Source organism: Orcinus orca, chromosome 2, assembly GCF_937001465.1.
Source record: "Orcinus orca chromosome 2, mOrcOrc1.1, whole genome shotgun sequence".
NCBI lineage: Eukaryota > Metazoa > Chordata > Mammalia > Artiodactyla > Delphinidae > Orcinus > Orcinus orca.
This window is the reverse complement of record NC_064560.1, coordinates 82928762-82948728: the sequence shown is the minus strand read 5'-3', so window position 1 is coordinate 82948728 and position 19967 is coordinate 82928762. Positions and strand designations below refer to the sequence as shown.

The window sequence follows — 19967 nt, the reverse complement described above, 5'->3', positions numbered from 1 at the left end:
CTTGAGAAGAAAGTGTAATCTGCTGTTTTTGGATGGAATGTCCTATAAATATCAATTAAATCTATCTGGTCTGTTGTGTCATTTAAAACTTGTGTTTCATGATTAATTTTCATTTTGGATGATCTGTCCATTGGTGTAAGTGAGGTGTTAAAGTCCCCCACTATTATTGTGTTACTGTCAGTTTCCTCTTTTATAGCTGTTAGCAGTTGCCTTATGTATTGAGGTGCTCCTATGTTGGGTGCATACATATTTATAATTGTTATATCTTCTTCTTGGATTGATCCCTTGATCATTATGTAGTGTCCTTCCTTGTCTCATGTAACATTCTTTATTTTAAAGTCTATTTTATCTGATATGAGTATTGCTACTCCAGCTTTCTTTTGATTTCCATTTACATGGAATATCTTTTTCCATCCCCTCACTTTCAGTCCGTATGTGTCCCTGGGTCTGAAGTGGGTCTCTTATAGACAGCATATAAATGGTTCTTGTTTTTGTATCCATTCAGCGAGCCTGTGTCTTTTGCTTGGAGCATTTAATCCATTCATGTTTAAGGTAATTATCAATATGTATGTTCCTATCACCATTTTCTTAATTGTTTTGGGTTTGGTTTTGTAGGTCCTTTTGTCCTCTTGTGTTTCCCACTTAGAGAAGTTCCTTTAGCATTTGTTGTAGAGCTGGTTTCGTGGTGCTGAATTCTCTTAGCTTCTGCTTGTCTGTAAAGCTTTTGATTTCTCCATCAAATCTGAATGAGATGCTTGCCAGGTAGAGTAATCTTGGTTGTAATTCTTCCCTTTCATCACTTTAAATATTTCATGCCACTCCCTTCTGTCTTGTAGTTTCTGCTGAGAAATCAGCTGTTAGCCTTATGGGAGTTCCCTTGTATGTTATTTGTTGTTTTTCCCTTGCTGCTTTCAATAATTTTTCTTTGTCTTTAATTTTTGCCAATTTGATTACTGTGTGTCTCACTGTGTTTCTCCTTGGGTTTATCCTGTATGGGACTCTCTGTGCTTCCTGGACTTGGGTGGCTATTTCCTTTCCCATGTTAGGGAACTTTTCGACTATAATCTCTTCAAATATTTTCTCGGGTCCTTTCTCTCTCTCTTCTCCTTCTGGGACCCCTACAATGCAAATGTTGTTGCGTTTAATGTTGTCCCGAGGTCTCTTAGGCTGTCTTCATTTCTTTTCATTCTTTTTTCTTCATTTTGTTCCACAGCAGTGAATTCCACCATTCTGTCTTCCAGGTCACTTATCCATTCTTCTGCCTCAGTTATTCTGCTATTGATTCCTTCTAGTGTATTTTTCATTTCAGTTATTGTATTGTTCATCTCTGTTTGTTTCTTCTTTAAACATTTCTTGCATCTTCTCGATCTTTGCCTCCATTCTTTTTCCAAGGTCCTGAATCATCTTCACTATTATTCTGAATTCTTTTTCTGGAAGGTTGCCTATCTCCACTTCACTTAGTTGTTTTTCTGGGGTTTTATCTTGTTCCTTCATCTGGTGCATAGCCCTCTGCCTTTTCATCTTGTCTATCTTTCTGTTAATGTCATGTTTTTATTCTTTCTTTCCTTTCTTTCTTTGGCTGCGTCGGGTCTCAGTTGTGGCATTTACAATCCTCCTTGAGTCATGCGGGATCTTTTGTTGCAGTGCATGGGATTCTCTCTAGTTGTGGTGTGCAGGCTTTTCTCTCTCTAATTGTGGTGCAGAGGCTCCAGGGTGCATAGGCTTTGTAGTTTGCAGCACTCGGGCTGTCTTGTTGAGGCGCGCGAGCTCAGTAGTTGTGGCACATGGGCTAAGTTGCCACACGGCATGTGGGATCCTAGTTCCCTGACCAGGGATCAAACCCACGTCCCCTGCAGTTGGAAGGCAGATTTTTTACCACTGGACCACCCGGGAAGTCCCTTAAGTGCTGGTTTTATTTTTAACTTAGAACTTCTGAATATGTTACAGTAATTGGGTTTTTAAAATTGAAAATCAATATCTAGGTGCATTAAACAAGATATTTTTTTAATACCTCCTACATAGCCAGTGTTGTTTTAGGCACCAGGATCAGAGAATTGAACAAAACAAAATCTTGCCCTCATGGAGCTTATATTCTAGCTTGGAGAGAGAGGAAATACATACTAGTTTAGACCATTGCAATGGGAGAAAAATAAAGCTGAGTAAACAGGAAAGGGAAGTGGGTTTGGGGGAGAAGAATGTAACTTTTAAAGAGATAGTCTGGAAAAGCTTATGGATAAGATGGCATTTGAATAGAGACCTAGAGGAAGAGGGGGAATGAATCATGAGGATACCTGGGAGAAGTGTATTTAGGCAGAGGAAATAGCAGAGCAAGAGCCATACAGACAAAGTGTAATACATGAATTCAGAGAGGTAATTGGGGAAGTAGATCAGGAAGGGCCTCTTTGGCCATTATGCGGTTTTGGACTTTAGCTTTGCAGGAGATAAGAAGCCAGGGATTCTTTTGAGCAGAAAAATAATATAATTCAACATTAGTAACAAAGAAATTTCCAAGCATCAAGACCACTAAGGCATGCACTATAGAGCTTTCTGAAACTATATTATTTAGGATTTTGGAAAATGTATAAACAGAGTCCGAAAGGCATAAATATATTAAAAAGGGTAATAATATTTGGGATAAAATGCAACATTCTCTTTAATATTGTCTTGATATTGTTTGTGAAATTTAAAAAAGGTAATGTTGAAAACTATTAGCCATTCATATGTAATTTCTTTTCATGCTTTCAAGCCAATTAAATCATCAGGGTAAATATCATTCATGAGTTCTATTTTTATACATAATACAACATGAGCATAGATGTTTTATAAAATGTCAATGGTGAAATGACTGTTGTAGTCTGAAGACAGTTTAGCTTAGGAAATAAAATGGTGCCAGCAATGTGGAAACCTGTGTCTGATGCTGGAGCCCTTCCACATTTTTTTGCCTTTTTTTCCCCTATACTCTGACATTGACTTGACAGGAGCTTTCTAAACAATCTCCTATTGGTTCTCAGTGAGTTTAGTTCATATTCTGACCATTGTGAACACACTCTACAACTTAAAAATACTTAAGCCCAACTTCACAATACTGAAAATTAGTTGGATAGAATTACCACTGATTACCAAGTTAATTTTCTGTCTCATGGAATCATGTTACAGATGGATAGATTTATACTACTAATAAAAACATCTTTCTGGATTGCAAAAAAGAATGTGGAAAGTTTTCACAACTACTTTGATGGTGGGAGGTAGTGGGGGAAAGAAAGAGTGTGAGCTCGTCTTTTAAAAGTGATAATGACTTTTAATTTAATTTTGCTAAAACACTTTGCCTCAGAGCTTAGCCCTATAGATATTGGGTTTCTCTTTGGAGTAGGTTTAGAGAAGTAGCACAGTACTTATTCTAGCCCTGATGGTTTCTTCATTCTCAGGAAAGTCTCTTTCTCCTCTAGACCATTATTTCCTCAAATATAAAATGAAAAAAATTGATGCTAAGTTTCTTTCTTGATCTAAAACTATATGAAATATCTGCAAATTTTGAGAAAGCCAAATATTTTTTGAGAGGAAGGAGAAATTTTATAAATAAGAGTATTATATGAAATTACTTATAGTTTGCTGCTACTATGAGAGTAAGATAATAACCACACCAGTGTATTCTAAAGAAATATACTAAAGGAAATACCTTGCATCCATTGAAGAGAAATTGTGGTTTTTAGATTTCTGCCTCAGGAGTGACAGATTCAGAAGAGACAAAAGCTACATAGCTCTGTTTTTTCCCAGGCCAGGCCTGGTATGTACCAGCAGGTGGTAGTTACAAGCACTGCTGCATGCTGGGAAGGCAACCTTCCCCTGCCCTCCACAGACCACCCACCCTAGGATGGAATGTGTTCCAGACTCAGGTAAGCCAGGTGTGCAATAGACAGCGGACGGGGGGAAGGGAGGATGTTGCTTGCACACCTTTCCTAAAGGACAGGCCCCTCAACTTGCAGTGTGCCCTTGGCCCAGCAGCTGTGTTAGAAGGAAGTGCAAACTCAAGTGTTAGTCTATAAGCGTATATCAGAACTCTAGGTGTGCATTTCATCTACCAAGTGTCCCAAAAGAGCAGGCTTTAACGAGTTACTTTACCTCTGGCAAGTAACAGTGATACCCAACTAGACAAAAGACAACAGTGCAGAGTACTGCTCTGAATAGAATATCCTTTACAGTGTAGATACCTTCTCCTTAAAGTTTCTCTTTATCAAATCTCATTCTTGAAGACTAGAAAGAACCTTTTGTCTAACTGAAGATAAACCCCTTCATACTTTAATTCAGTCAATTTTGAAATTCTTTCTTAGATGAAACATCAGTTTCCTATTTAAAACATTGTGGTAAAAGGATTTTAAACCAGCAAAAGAAAAATCTATACAGAAGGGTGAGGAGAATTTCTGTGACCGTTTGAATAAAATAATGTCCTTATGAGACAAAGACTTCACCAAAGGTTACAAGCAAAAGAAAACTATTCTCAGCAGTGAAAGGATCAATATTAAATAAGGAGATTAGAGAGAAAAAAACAAATTTGGGGCGAAAATGTGATGAGGTGAGGGGCTTAGACTGTTGGAAAATAGGAAACCACAGTGAGAAAATAAAAGACTGTTCAGTACAGTGAGGGACTTTAGACTGAGGTCTGAGGTCCCAGGGTTCACCATGGCAAGCTTGGCTCCTGCAGGCCACAAGTGTTCTTCGTATAATTGCCAGATGGTTAGAGAATTTTTTCAATTTCTGTTTACTTTATTAAAAATTGCCAAAATGGTGTTTCTAAAATTAAGCAGAAAGCCCCAATGAAATAGAAAAATCAAAAGTTGTCAGTTGTGGACAGAGAAAATAAGAAAAGTGTAAAAATATATCTGATTTACTTTACATTGAGCTTATTTTGGGGGGGCTGATGAAGAAGTAACATTTGGTCCTTCAACCACATTTATGGTTTCTTTTTTTTTTTTTTTTTTTTTTTTAACATCTTTATTGGGGTATAATTGCTTTACAATGGTGTGTTAGTTTCTGCTTTATAACAAAGTGAATCAGTCATACATAAACATATGTTCCCATATGTCTTCCCTGTTGCGTCTCCCTCCCTCCCACCCTCCCCATCCCACCCCTCCAGGCTGTCACAAAGCACCGAGCCAATAGCCCTGTGCCATGCGGCTGCTTCCCACTAGCTATCTACCTTACTGCGTTTGTTAGTGTGTATATGCCCATGACTCTCTCTCGCCCTGTCACAGCTCACCCTTCCCCCTCCCCATAACCTCAAGTCCGTTCTCTAAGAGGTCTGCGTCTTTATTCCTGCTTTACCCCTAGGTTCTTCATGACATTTTTTTCTTAAATTCCATATATATGTGTTAGCATACGGTATTTGTCTTTTTCTTTCTGACTTACTTCACTCTGTATGACAGACTCTAGGTCTATCCACCTCATTACAAATAGCTCAATTTCGTTTCTTTTTATGGCTGAGTAATATTCCATTGTATATATGTGCCACATCTTCTTTATCCATTCATCCGATGACGGGCACTTAGGTTGTTTCCATCTCCGGGCTATTGTAAATAGAGCTGCAATGAACATTTTGGTACATGACTCTTTTTGAATTTTGGTTTTCTCAGGGTATATGCCCAGTAGTGGGATTGCTGGGTCATATGGTAGTTCTATTTGTAGTTTTTTAAGGAACCTCCATACTGTTCTCCATAGTGGCTGAACCAATTCACATTCCCACCAGCAGTGCAAGAGTGTTCCCTTTTCTCCACACCCTCTCCAGCATTTATTGTTTCTAGATTTTTTGATGATGGCCATTCTGACTGGTGTGAGATGATATCTATCTCATTGTAGTTTTGATTTGCATTTCTCTAATGATTAATGATGTTCAGCATTCTTTCATGTGTTTGTTGGCAGTCTGTATATCTTCTTTGGAGAAATGTCTATTTAGGTCTTCTGCCCATTTTTGGATTGGGTTGTTTGTTTTCTTGTTATTGAGCTGCATGAGCTGCTTGTAAATTTTGGAGATTAATCCTTTGTCGGTTGCTTCATTTGCAAATATTTTCTCCCATTCTGAGGGTTGTCTTTTGGTCTTGTTTATGGTTTCCTTTGCTGTGCAAAAGCTTTGAAGTTTCATTAGGTCCCATTTGTTTATTTTTCTTTTTATTTCCATTACTCTAGGAGGTGGGTCAGAAAGGATCTTGCTTTGATTTATGTCATAGAGTGTTCTGCCTATGTTTTCCTCTAAGAATTTGATAGTTTCTGGCCTTACATTTAGGTCTTTAATCCATTTTGAGCTTATTTTTGTGTATGGTGTTAGGGAGTGATCTAATCTCATACTTTTACATGTACCTGTCCAGTTTTCCCAGCACCACTTATTGAAGAGGCTGTCCTTTCTCCATTGTACATTACTGCCACCTTTATCAAAGATAAGGTGTCCATATGTGCATGGGTTTATCTCTGGGCTTTCTATTCTGTTCCATTGATCTATCTGTTTTTGTGCCAGTACCATACCGTCTTGATGACTGTAGCTTTGTAGTATAGTCTGAAGTCAGGGAGCCTGATTCCTCCAGTTCCTTCTTTCGTTCTCAAGATTGCTTTGGCTATTCGGGGTCTTTTGTGTTTCCATACAAATTGTTAAATTTTTTGTTCTAGTTCTGTGAAAAATGCCAGTGGTAGTTTGATAGGGATTGCATTGAATCTATAGATTGCTTTGGGTAGTAGAGTCATTTTCACAATGTTGATTCTTCCAATCTAAGAACATGGTATATCTCTCCATCTATTTATATCATCTTTAATTTCTTTCATCAGTGTCTTATAATTTTCTGCATACAGGTCTTTTGTCTCCTTAGGTAGGTTTATTCCTAGATATTTTATTCTTTTTGTTTCAATGGTAAATGGGAGTGTTTTCTTGATTTCACTTTCAGATTTTTCATCATTAGTATATAGGAATGCCAGAGATTTCTGTGCATTAATTTTGTATCCTGCCACTTTACCAAATTCATTGATTAGCTCTAGTAGTTTTCTGGTAGCATCTTTAGGGTTCTCTATGTATAGGATCATGTCATCTGCAAACAGTGACAGCTTTACTTCTTCTTTTCCGATTTGGATTCCTTTTATTTCCTTTTCTTCTCTGATTGCTGTGGCTAAAACTTCCAAAAGTATGTTGAATAATAGTGGTGAGAGTGGGCAACCTTGTCTTGTTCCTGATCTTAGTGGAAATGCTTTCAGTTTTTCACCATTGAGGATGATGTTGGCTGTGGGCTTGTCATATATGGCCTTTATTATGTTGAGGAAAGTTCCCTCTATGCCTACTTTCTGCAGGGTTTTTATCATAAATGGGTGTTGAATTTTGTCAAAAGCTTTCTCTGCATCTATTGAGATGATCATATGGTTTTTCTCCTTCAATTTGTTAATATGGTTTATCACGTTGATAGATTTGCGTATATTGAAGAATCCTTGCATTCCTGGAATAAACCCCACTTGATCATGGTGTATGATCCTTTTAATGTGCTGTTGGATTCTGTTTGCTAGTATTTTGTTGAGGATTTTTGCATCTATGTTCATCAGTGATATTGGCCTGTAGTTTTCTTTCTTTGTGACATCCTTGTCTGGTTTTGGTATCAAGGTGATGGTGGCCTCGTAGAAGGAGTTAGGGAGTGGTCCTCCCTCTGCTATATTTTGGAAGAGTTTGAGAAGGGTAGGTGTTAGCTCTTCTCTAAATGTTTGATAGAATTCGCCTGTGAAGCCATCTGGTCCTGGGCTTTTCTTTGTTGGAAGATTTTTAATCACAGTTTCAATTTCAGTGCTTGTGATTGGTCTGTTCATATTTTCTATTTCTTCCTGATTCAGTCTTGGCAGGTTGTGCATTTCTAAGAATTTGTCCATTTCTTCCAGATTGTCCATTTTATTGGCATAGAGTTGCTTGTAGTAATCTCTCATGATCTCTTTTATCTCTGCAGTGTCAGTTGTTACCTCTCCTTTTGCATTTCTAATTCTATTGATTTGAGTCTTCTCCCTTTTTTTCTTGATGAGTCTGGCTAGTGGTTTATCTATTTTGTTTATCTTCTCAAAGAACCAGCTTTTAGTTTTATTGATCTTTGCTATTGTTTCCTTCATTTCTTTTTCATTTATTTCTGATCTGATTTTTATGATTTCTTTCCTTCTGCTAGCTTTGGGGTTTTTTTGTTCTTCTTTCTCTAATTGCTTGAGGTGCAAGGTTAGGTTGTTTATTCGAGATGTTTCCTGCTTCTTAAGGTGGGCTTGTATTGCTATAAACTTCCCCCTTAGAACTGCTTTTGCTGCATCCCACAGGTTCTGGGTCGTTGTGTCTCCATTGTCATTTGTTTCTAGGTATTTTTTGATTTCCTCTTTGATTTCTTCAGTGATCTCTTCATTATTAAGTAGTGTATTGTTTAGCCTCCATGTGTTTGTATTTTTTACAGATCTTTTCCTGTAATTGATATCTAGTCTCATGGCATTGTGGTCAGAAAAGATACTTGATACAATTTCAATTTTCTTAAATTTACCAAGGCTTGATTTGTGACCTAAGATATGATCTATCCTGGAGAATGTTCCATGAGCACTTGAGAAAAATGTGTATTCTGTTGTTTTTGGATGGAGTGTCCTATAAATATCAATTAAGTCCATCTTGTTTAATGTATCATTTAAAGCTTGTGTTTCCTTATTTATTTTCATTTTGGATGATCTGTCCATGGGTGAAAGTGGGGTGTTTAAGTCCCCTACTATGAATGTGTTACTGTCGATTTCCCCTTTTATGGCTGTTAGTATTTGCCTTATGTATTGAGGTGCTCCTATGTTGGGTGCATAAATATTTACAATTGTTATATCTTCTTCTTGGATCGATCCCTTGATCATTATGTAGTGTCCTTCTTTGTCTCTTTTAATACTCCTTATTTTAAAGTCTATTTTGTCTGATATGAGAATTGCTACTCCAGCTTTCTTTTGGCTTCCATTTGCATGGAATATCTTTTTCCATCCCCTTACTTTCAGTCTGTATGTGTCTCTAGGTCTGAAGTGGGTCTCTTGTAGACAGCATATATAAGGGTCTTGTTTTTGTATCCATTCAGCTAATCTGTGTCTTTTGGTGGGAGCATTTAGTCCATTTACATTTAAGGTAATTATCGATATGTATGTTCCTATTCCCATTTTCTAAATTGTTTTGGGTTCGTTATTATAGGTCTTTTCCTTCTCTTGTGTTTCTTGCCTAGAGAAGTTCCTTTAGCATTTGTTGTAAAGCTGGTTTGGTGGTGCTGAACTCTCTCAGCTTTTGCTTGTCTGTAAAGGTTTTAATTTCTCCATCAAATCTGAATGAGATCCTTGCTGGGTAGAGTAGTCTTGGCTGCATGTTTTTCTCCTTCATCACTTTCAGTATGTCCTGCCACCCCCTTCTGGCTTGTAGGGTTTCTGCTGAGAGATCAGCTGTTAACCTTATGGGGATTCCCTTATGTGTTATTTGTTGTTTTTCCCTTGCTGCTTTTAATATGCTTTCTTTGTATTTAATTTTTGACAGTTTGATTAATATGTGTCTTGGCGTATTTCTCCTTGTATTTATCTTGTATGGGACTCTCTGTGCTTCCTGGACTTGATTAACTATTTCCTTTCCCATATTAGGGAAGTTTTCAACTATAATCTCTTCAAATATTTTCTCAGTCCCTTTCTTTTTCTCTTCTTCTTCTGGAACCCCTATAATTCGAATGTTGGTGTGTTTAATGTTGTCCCAGAGGTCTCTGAGACTGTCCTCAGTTCTTTTCATTCTTTTTTCTTTATTCTGCTCTGCAGTAGTTATTTCCACTATTTTATCTTCCAGGTCACTTATCCGTTCTTCTGCCTCAGTTATTCTGCTATTGATCCCATCTAGAGTACTTTTAATTTCATTTATTGTGTTGTTCATCGTTGCTTGTTTCATCTTTAGTTCTTCTAGGTCCTTGTTAACTGATTCTTGCATTTTGTCCAATCTATTGTCCATTCTATCTCCAAGATTTCGGATCAACCTTACTATCATTATTCTGAATTCTCTTTCAGGTAGACTGCCTATTTCCTCTTCATTTGTTAGGTCTGGTGCATTTTTATCTTGCTCCTTTATCTGCTGTGTGTTTTTCTGTCTTCTCATTTTGCTTATCTTACTGTGTTTGGGGTCTCCTTTTTGCAGGCTGCAGGTTTGTAGTTCCTCCTGTTTTTGATGTCTGTCTCCAGTGGCTAAGGTTGGTTTAGTGGGTTGTGTAGGCTTCCTGGTGGAGGGGGCTAGTGCCTGTGTTGTGGTGGATGAGGCTGGATCTTGTCTCTCTAGTGGGCAGGTTCACGTCTGGTGGTGTGTTTGGGGGTGTCTGTGGCCTTATTATGATTTTAGGCAGCCTCTCTGCTAATGGGTGGGGTTGCGTTCCTGTTTTGCTAGTTGTTTGGCATAGGTTTTCCAGCACTGTGGCTTGCTGGTCGTTGAGTGAAGCTGGGTGCTGGTGTTAAGATGGAGGTCTCTGGGAGATTTTCGCCGTTTGATATTATGTGGAGCTGGGAGGTCTCTTGTTGATCAGTGTCCTGAAGTTGGCTGTCCTACCTCAGAGGCAGAGACCTGCCTCCTGGCTGGAGCACCAAAAGCTTTTCATCCACAGGCTCAGGATAAAAGGGAGAAAAAGTAGAGGGAATTAGTAGAAGTATGAGGAAAGAAAGAAGGAAAGGAGGGTAGGAAGGAAGGAAGAAAGAAAGAAGCAAAGAAGGAAAGAAGGCAAGAAGGAAAGAAAGGAGGGAGGGAGGGAGGGAGGAAGGAAGGAAGGAGGGAAAGAAGGAAAAAAGACAGAAAGAAAGAAGATACAGTAAAAATAAAATAAAGTATAATAAAGTTATTGAATTAAAAACTTCTTATTTAGAAAAAAAAAAAAAGGGACGGAAAGAACCTTAGGACAAATGTTGGAAGCAAAGCTATACTGACAAAATCTTACACAGAAGCATACACATACACCCTCACTAAAAGAGGTAAATGGGGAAAAATCCTAAATCTTGCTGTCAGAGACCACCTCCTCAATTTGGGATGATTCGTTGTCTAAAGGAGGGAAGGAAGGACGGAAAGAAAGAAAGAAAGAACGAAGGTAAAGTATAATAAGGTTATTAAAATTAATTATTAAGAAAAAAAAATTAAAAAAAAAACATGGACGGATAGAACCCTAGGACAAATGGTGGAAGCAAGACTATACAGACAAGATCTCACACAGAAGCATACACATACACATTCACAAAAAGAGGAAAGGGGAAAAAATCATAGATCTTGCTCCTAAAGTCCACTTCCTTAATTTGGGATGATTGGTTGTCTATTCAGGTATTCCACAGATGCAGGGTACATCAAGTTGATTGTGGAGCTTTAATCCGCTGCTTCTGAGGCTGCTGGGAGAGATTTCCCTTTCTCTTCTTTGTTCTCACAGCTCCCAGGGCTAAGCTTTGGATTTGGCCCTGCCACTGCGTGTAGATCGCTGGAGGGCGTCTGTTTTTTGCTCAGACAGGATGGGGTTAAAAGAGCCGCTGACTGGGGGCTCTGGCGCACTCAGGCCGGCGGGGACGGAGGGGCACAGAGTGCGGGGCGGGCCTGCGGTGGCAAAGGCCGGCGTGACTTTGCACCAGCCTGAGGCGCGCTGTGCGCTCTCCCGGGGAAGTTGTCCCTGGATCCCGGGAACCCGGCAGTGGCGGGCTGCACAGGCTCCGCGGAAGAGGGGTGTGGAGAGTGACCTGTGCTCGCACACAGGCCCCTCGGTGGCGGCAGCAGCAGCCTTAACGTCTCCCGCCCGCCTCTGGGGTCCGCGCTTTTAGCCGCGGCTTGCGCCCGTCTCTGGATTCCGCGCTTTCATCCGTGGCTCGCGCCCGTCTCTGGATTCCGCGCTTTCATCCGCGGCTCGCGCCCGTCTCTGGATTCCGCGCTTTCAGCCGCGGCTCGCGCCCGTCTCTGGATTCCGCGCTTTCAGCCGCGGCTCGCGCCCGTCTCTGGGGTTCGCGCTTTTAGCCGCGGCTCGCGCCCGTCTCTGGAGTTCCTTTAAGCAGCGTTCTTAAACCCCTCTCCTCACGCCCCAGGAAACAAAGAGGGAAGGAAAAGTCTCCTGCCTCTTCTGCAGGTGCAGGCTTTTCCCCGGACTCCCTCCCGGCTAGCTGTGGTGCACTAACCCCTTCAGGCTGTGTTCAAGCCGCCAACCCCAGTCCTCTCCCTGCGCTCCGGCCTCAGCTCGCAGCCCCGCCCGCCCCGGCGGGTGAGCAGACAAGCCTCTCGGGCTGGTGAGTGCCGGTCGGCACCGATCCTCTGTGCGGGAATCTCCCCGCTTTGCCCTCCGCACCCGTTGCTGTGCACTCCTCCGCAGCCTCGAAGCTCCCCCCTCCGCCTCCCGCAGTCTCCGCCCGCGAAGGGGCTTCCTAGAGTGTGGAAACTTTTCCTCCTTCACAGCTCCCTCCCACTGGTGCAGGTGCCGTCCCTATTCTTTTGTCTCTGTTTTTTCTTTTGCCCTACCCAGGTACGTGGGGGAGTTTCTTGCCTTTTGGGAGGTCTGAGGTCTTCTGCCAGCCTTCACTAGGTGTTCTGTAGGAGTTGTTCCACGTGTAGATGTATTTCTGGTGTATCTGTGGGGAGGAAGGTGATCTCCGCGTCTTACTCTTCCGCCATCTTCCGCCTTCTCCCCACATTTATGGTTTCTGAATAATAAGTTTAGTATATTTCACCCATAATTATTCCAACAACCTTTAAATAAAATATTTTCATGCCCTTTGGTCAAGAATAAAGTTCAAATTAATTAAGAGCTTTTTTTTTTTTTTTTTTTTGCGGGACGCGGGCCTTTTACTGTTGTGGCCTCTCCCGTTGCAGAGCACAGGCTCCGGACGCACAGGCTCAGCGGCCACGGCCCACGGGCCCAGCCGCTCCACGGCATGTGGGATCCTCCTGAACCGGGACATGAACCTGTGTCCCCCGCATCGGCAGGCGGACTCTCAACCACTGCGCCACCAGGGAAGCCCTAATTAAGAGCTTTTAATGGAAGAGACATCAGAAAGGCAATGTTTGGCCCATGATCAGTTTTCACCTCCCTCCAATTGAGACAGTTGCTCCAGAATCCTCAGTAGAAGAGATGGCCAGTGGGAGGAAGTCAGTGTGGGGTAAGAGAAAGCACATGGGCTTCAGAGTCTGATAAACTCAAGTTCAAGTCCCAGCTCTTCTATTAACTAGCTGTGAAACTTGGACATGTTGCTTGATATCTCTGAACTTTGATATGTTAATCTGCAAAAATTAAATGTAATGGTATAAAGAAAGTGCTTAAGTATCTGGCATAGAAGAAAAACTTGATAAATGTTAGTTTTCATCCTTTTTTCTTTGCCCCCCCCTCAAATAAGTGAGGCTCATAATTTAGCTTTTTTTTTGATATCTTAAGGTTGTCATTTTGAGCATAAACTGTTATACTGATTTGTAGTAAATAATAATTTCAGTGCAAATAAAGATGAGTGAGTCCAGTAAAAATAACATGTCTCACATTGCAGTGCCTTTAGCATTCTTATATCTGTTTTTTCTTATGCTTCCAGAATTAGTGTTACATTTTGCTACTGCCTACCTCTAAAATAGCTACCACTCCTCTCTTTTATATTGTTCTTTCTGTTCTACTATAAACCAGTAAACCACAGCTTTCTACACTTATTTGTAAAATCAAAGTATACAGGGTCTAAATGACCCTTAGAATAAGCGGAGCATCACTTTATTCCTTTGACCATGGATGTAGTAGATATTCAAATGTTAGATGAGCCGGTGATTAAATAAATGACACTAATTTGGGTATCTCAGAAGTCTTTAATGTCTTTGTGATTCTCAACTATATTCTTAAAAGATGCAATTATTGGATAAATTACTTCTAGAGAAGTGAAAGATTGCTAAATGCACATGTATAGTGTTTTATTTGAAATAATATCAGTACAAGGTTTTTGAAAAGAAAGGAATATGAAAATCTGTGATGTATGAAGAACCCTGACATTACCCAGAAATGTGTTTCTCATATTCTTTCTGTAGTTTGTAAAAGAAAAAGAAACTTGTGTCTTTAGGTGATTTATTGAGTTAATTTTTAAATGTGGCCAATTGAACACACAAGTTACATTCTCTCTCTCTGAAGGCCCCCACTAATATTATAGTAAATAGATAAACAGATAAAGTTCTAACCCCTCAAAGACAGAGAGAATGGGAAGGAAAGTAAAGCAAGTATGTTTTAATCTGGAAAGCAGATGATTGAAAAACAGTTGCCTAAAAGCTAAAACCTCAATTAGCAGGAGGTCTTCCTACTGGAAGAAAGCCTCTGCCACGTAACCCCAGAAGGCTCAAAAATTTGAGTTCCCAAGTATCTCAGAAAATGAGGGTACAAGTAGGGCTGGAAAGAGGAGGATTGGTTGAAAGTCTAAATAAGAGGCAGTTCAGATGCCCTAGATCCCATCTGCTACATGTACAGCCAAGTGAATGCCCCTCCCCAAACACTGGCAGAAGACAAGAGGTTGAACCAAAGTTACTCAGGACATGGGGCCACCAGGTACAGCCATACAGAAATCATACAAAAACAAAATGATTAAGTGAAAATCTGTTCCTTAAACACTGAGACACTCAGCAGCTTCTTCTATGAACCTCTGAGAAAATGAGCAGGCCATGTCATATACTCTAGGCTTAGAGGGGCATAGGATTCCATTCTTGTGACACTAACTGTCCCAGGAGAATAGACCTATAAATATTGACAGTTGGGATTCCCCAGTAGGGTCTCTGCTTAGTCATTCAAATTGGAGCCCCTCATGCTGACTTTGTATCCAGCTTGTGATTAGATCTAGATTGTGAAACACTGAAATCCATCTATGCATTAATCTTAAGTATGAACAGAAATCTCCAGATTACCACATATTTAAGGAAAGCCTACAACCTGAAATACAAAGAAAGAACTCAGAGGAAACAAAGACCATGCAGGAAACAAAAGAATATCTTTAAAAATTAGAATTTCACAGAGATGAGAAAATATTGCAGCCATGAAGCAAAAACAAAGTACTGTAAAAACAAAACAGGGAGCCCAAAAGAACTCCTGAAAATTAAAAATACAATTGATGAAATGAAAAATTCAGCAGAAGGACTGGAAAATAAAGTTAAGGAAATTGCCTAAGAAGTAGGACAAAGTAAAAAGATATGAAAAGCAGAAGAAAAAAATACAAGAAAATTCAAGACTCAGTTCAGGACCAAAATCCAACAGAGAAAATAAATGAGAGGAAATTAGCAAAGAAGTAATACAAGAGATATCTTCAGAAGTGAAACACATGACTTTCAGATTGAAAAGACCACTGAGTTTTTGAACAAAAAATGAAGGAAGACCTATACCATGACAGAAGAAATCAGGGGTAAGAAGTGCCTAAAAGTTTCCAGAGAGGACAAAATAGGACATGTACAAAAACGTTAGGAATTAATTGGACTTATGAAGAACAGTACTTAAAGTAGGAAACAATGGGGCAGTCCTTAAAAACTCTGAAAGAGGGACTGCCCTGGTGGCGCAGTGGTTAAGAATCTGCCTGCCAATGCAGGGTTTGAGCCCTGGTCCGGGAAGATCCCACATGCCACGGAGCAACTAAGCCTGTGTGCCACAACTACTGAGCCTGCGCTCTAGAGCCCACGAGCCACAACTACTGAGCCTGTGCACCTAAAGCCCATGCTCCACAGCAAGAGAAGCCACCGCAGTGAGAAGCCCACGCACCACAACGAAGAGTAGCCCCCACTCGCCGCAACTAGAGAAAGCCCACGCACAGCAATGAAGACCCAACGCAGCCAAAAATAAATGAATAAATAAATAAATTTATTTAAAACAAAAAACTCTGAAAGAAAATTAGTTCCAACCAATATTAGTTCCAACCAAGAATTCTATATCCATCCAAACTATCAGTCAAGTATAAGGATGAAATAAATATACTTTCAAACATACAAGGTCTCAAAATTTTTCTTCCCATGCACCCTTTCTTTGGAAGTTGTTTGGAATCCAAGAAATAAAGGAATCTAACTCGGGGTTGGGGGGTGGGGGGTGGGGGATGGAAGGAATTCTTAGGATGAAGATGAAGGGCATCTCAAAATGAGAGCTGTGTAGCATGCCTAGAGAGCAACCAGTCCAGATTACAGCAGGAGGATGGCGGTTTCAGGACAGTTGTCTCCACTGGAGGGAGAAGAAGAATCAACAATCCCTGATGTGTTTGAACTTGAGAGGAAATTCCATTTTAACCAGAAAGATTGACAATGAACTAGTGATACATACATAAGAAATTCAACATCTGAGTGAAACCAAAAATTTGTACAAGAAAGTAAATGTAATCATTTACTAAATAGCTTAACTGTGAATAATATTTGTATAGTCATACTGGAAGAAACAATATTTTGCTGTCGGTAGTGCTGTGGACCAGATGTTCTGATTCTCCCCCTCTTACCAAGTACATAGTAGAATGACGTTTCTTGTCTTCCTTGTGGTTGAATTGGACTATGTGATTCGTTTTGGCCAATAAGTTGTTAGCAAAAATGATGTGTCATTTCCAGGCAGCTCATTTAATGTTGACACAAGACCCTCCAGAGATATTTTTTGCTCTCTGCCACTGTGACCTACAGTCCTCTGTACTGTTCAATACACTAGCCACTATTTAAATTAAAATTAACTAAAATTAAAAATTCAGTCCCATGTCACACTAACTACATTCGAAGTACTCGTTATCCACATGTGACAAGTGCAGATGTAGAACAGTATAGATTGAAACATTTCAGTCATTTTAGAAAGTTCTGTTGGGCATTGTTGCTCTAAATGATGGTTGCTTTGTCACCTAGACTCTGAAGTAAGGACAACAGGAGCCCCAGCCAGTCTCAGATGAACATGTCATTTGAATGAAAAATAAAGCTTTATTGTTTGAAACCACTGAAAGTTTTGAGGAATTTTTCACTGCAGCATAACCTAGCTTATCCTGACTTATACAGAAATCCTTGATTCAAACTCAGCTCCTAATACCACCTTCTGTATTGGGATAGGCTAGATTATGCTAGTCACAGCTTGAAGAAGCTCTGTGACTGTTTTATAGAGTTTCAAAGGGAACTTCCATCAGCACATACTGCAGAAAGATTCTGCTGTAATTACTTTGGCTTAGGAATTGCTCAGTGGTTAGAGATGGTCAAAAGTCTTAAACAAGGCTATTCTCAGAAAAGTAACTTTCATGGAATGTCTAAATGAACAACTATAAACAATGGAGGGAATATTTGCTTGTGTTTATGAAGATCTTCCTTTTGAATCCTAGTGATCATTTATTCCTCTATCTTTTGATAGAACTGGTGCAGATAAAGAATGAGAATGAGGCAAAGACTAGTTGTTACTAAGTAAGTGCATTTGTGAAGTTATTAGTAATAATTTACCAAGTGATTTCCCATTCGTCATCTTATTTGAACTTCATGGTAGTCCTAGCAGGTAAACAGATACAGAACCCAAAGCTTGGAAATGTCAAGTATTTACGTACAGTCATGTGACGTGCTGGAGGAGGAACTGGAACTTAATTACAGTGCTATCTGATTCCAAGTCCAAACTTCCTTTCTCCCCACCTTTAGCTTCTTGTTTCTGCCCCTTTCTTGGTAGTGAGGCCTTCAGGAGCCCCTCTTCTTCGTGGGAAGAGTGAACCCTTATGTAGCCAGTATCACATACCAAGGCACAGAGCTCCCAGCCTGATAATTATGTATCTAGCCACTGTACTTCTACAAGAGCTGTACTTCTCTGCAAGAGCTGATGTTCACACACAGTAGTATTTACTCCTGGTAATAGTAGGAATCACAGTAAGAGTAGCAGTTATAGTAGCAGATGACACTTTTGTAGGACTTACCTATGTGCCAAACATTGTTCTAAGAATTTACATATGTTGATTCATTAGATACTAAGATTATCCTCATTTAACAGTTGAGGATGGGCTTCCCTGGTGGCGCAGTGGTTGAGAATCTGCCTGCCAATGCAGGGGACACGGGTTCGAGCCCTGGTCTGGGAAGATCCCACATGCCGCGGAGCAACTAGGCCCGTGTGCCACAACTACTGAGCCTGCGCGTCTGGAGCCTGTGCTCTGCAACAAGAGAGGCCGCAATAGTGAGAGGCCCGCGCACCGCGATGAAGAGTGGCCCCCGCTCGCCGCAACTAGAGAAAGCCCTCGCACAGAAACGAAGACCCAACACCGCCATAAATAAATAAATAAATTTAAAAATAAATAAATAAATCACTCAGTCTCTTAAAAAAAAAAAAAAAAAAAAAACAGTTGAGGAAACTGAGACACAGAAAGGTTAAGGAACATGTCTAAGATCACGTATAGCTGCAAGGCCAGAACCCAAGGCCAGGTTCTGACTCCTTGTCCAGCTTTTAACAGGCATATTACTTCCTGTAAACCATAAATAAACAGCTCAATATGACCCTATGTATTAGGCAAAAAACTATTTTACGATTTTGTAATAAGAAATGCAAATTTTTTCCTAAGAGAGGAATTTAGATTAGATATTTTAAAAATTCACTTCAACAAGAAACAGTCCTGTCAGTTTACCAACTGGTTTGTTTTCTGAGTTTATACAAATTTGTAATATACTTTATTCAATTGAATAACTAATATTTATTGAGTGCTTATTATGCACCTAGGCACAAGCTAAGCATTTTATGTTATTAGCTCATTTAATCCTCACAAGAACCCTATGTTATAGGTAATGTCATTATCCGTGTTTTATAAATGAGAAAATTGAAGCTTGGAAGTAACAACCTACCCAAGGTCACCCAGCTAGCGGACGCAAAGCTGAGATTTGAACTTGACAATCTGACCTTAGAACCAATACTCAAACATTCAGATGGCACCTCTATAATTTCAAAATTATTTATGATTCCAGAAAATTTCCATATCATCTCTGTTCATTTTTGGTGGTTTTATTGAAACATAATTACTGTATTTTTTTTCTATCTAGGTTTATGTTCCAGATGAAAATAATGCTATTTTGGGAAGAAATACAAATAAGCAAGTTTTCGAAGGCTTGACAACTGGACTTCTCAAAGTCAGTGCTGTGGTTTTTGGCTGCCTGATTGCCAATCGACCAGATGGAAACAGCCAGCCAATTACACCAAAAATATCAACACAGGAAATGAAAAGCAAACCCTCACAAGGTGATGCTTTTAACAGTCGAGTTCAGGACCTCATCAGGTAAATTTCTAGATTTCTTAAAACTGTCTTTTTTGTTAAAAAATATATATTAAAATAATTTAAGTCTCAGGGCCCAATGTGATGGCAATCTTTCTCACACCATCCACAAATTCCTAATACAAAATATACCACATTTTGTAGAGAGAAGGAAAATCCTATTAATGAAAAGCATTACAGTTAGAGCTCATTTGTCTTTCTTGATATTTAGATATTTGATATTAGAATAGATAGTGTCCAAGCTTTTTATAACTTTTTTTGCTGTCAACTCCTTCCAACTCAAAGAATTTCTAAGAATTTCCCTATCTCAGGTCATCTCTGGTTATAAATTTGGTTCAGATTTAAAACAGTAATAATAGCTATCGTTTATGGAGCACCCATTATGTGTAAGGTACTGTAGTAGAGGCTTTACAGCCCTATAAGTGTAGGATTTCTAATACAGACTTTGTAGGTAAGGAAATTGCTCAGTGAGGTTAAGTGCTTTGCCCAAGGTTATGTACTGAATAAGTTTAAAAGTTAAGTAGGAGAGTTGAGACTGGAACTCAGATCTAGCTGTACTCCCAACAGCTGTATGTTTTCCACTACACAAATGTGGCAATTCCTAACACCTGTTCAAGGTCAACCCTGCTTCCTTCCAAGGTCACCTTCTCTCCTGGGAAATTTATTCCTACTTTGACATCTGAATTCTTTTTCCCTCATGAATCTGGAATCAGGTAGGACATTTAATTTCCCAACAGGGTTCCATCTGGTGTTAA

At 39.7% G+C, this 19967-nt stretch overlaps 1 protein-coding gene across 2 annotated transcripts in view; it reads left to right on the top strand.

Moving 5' to 3' along the window:
* SCAPER (S-phase cyclin A associated protein in the ER) overlaps positions 1-19967 on the top strand; it is a 504096-nt gene that overhangs the window by 399951 nt on the left and 84178 nt on the right. For both annotated transcript variants that reach the window (XM_004276347.3, XM_033440145.2), the window contains exon 26: positions 18983-19215. In XM_004276347.3, coding sequence (XP_004276395.2) covers positions 18983-19215 — 233 coding nt within the window. The remainder of the gene's footprint in view (positions 1-18982; positions 19216-19967) is intronic.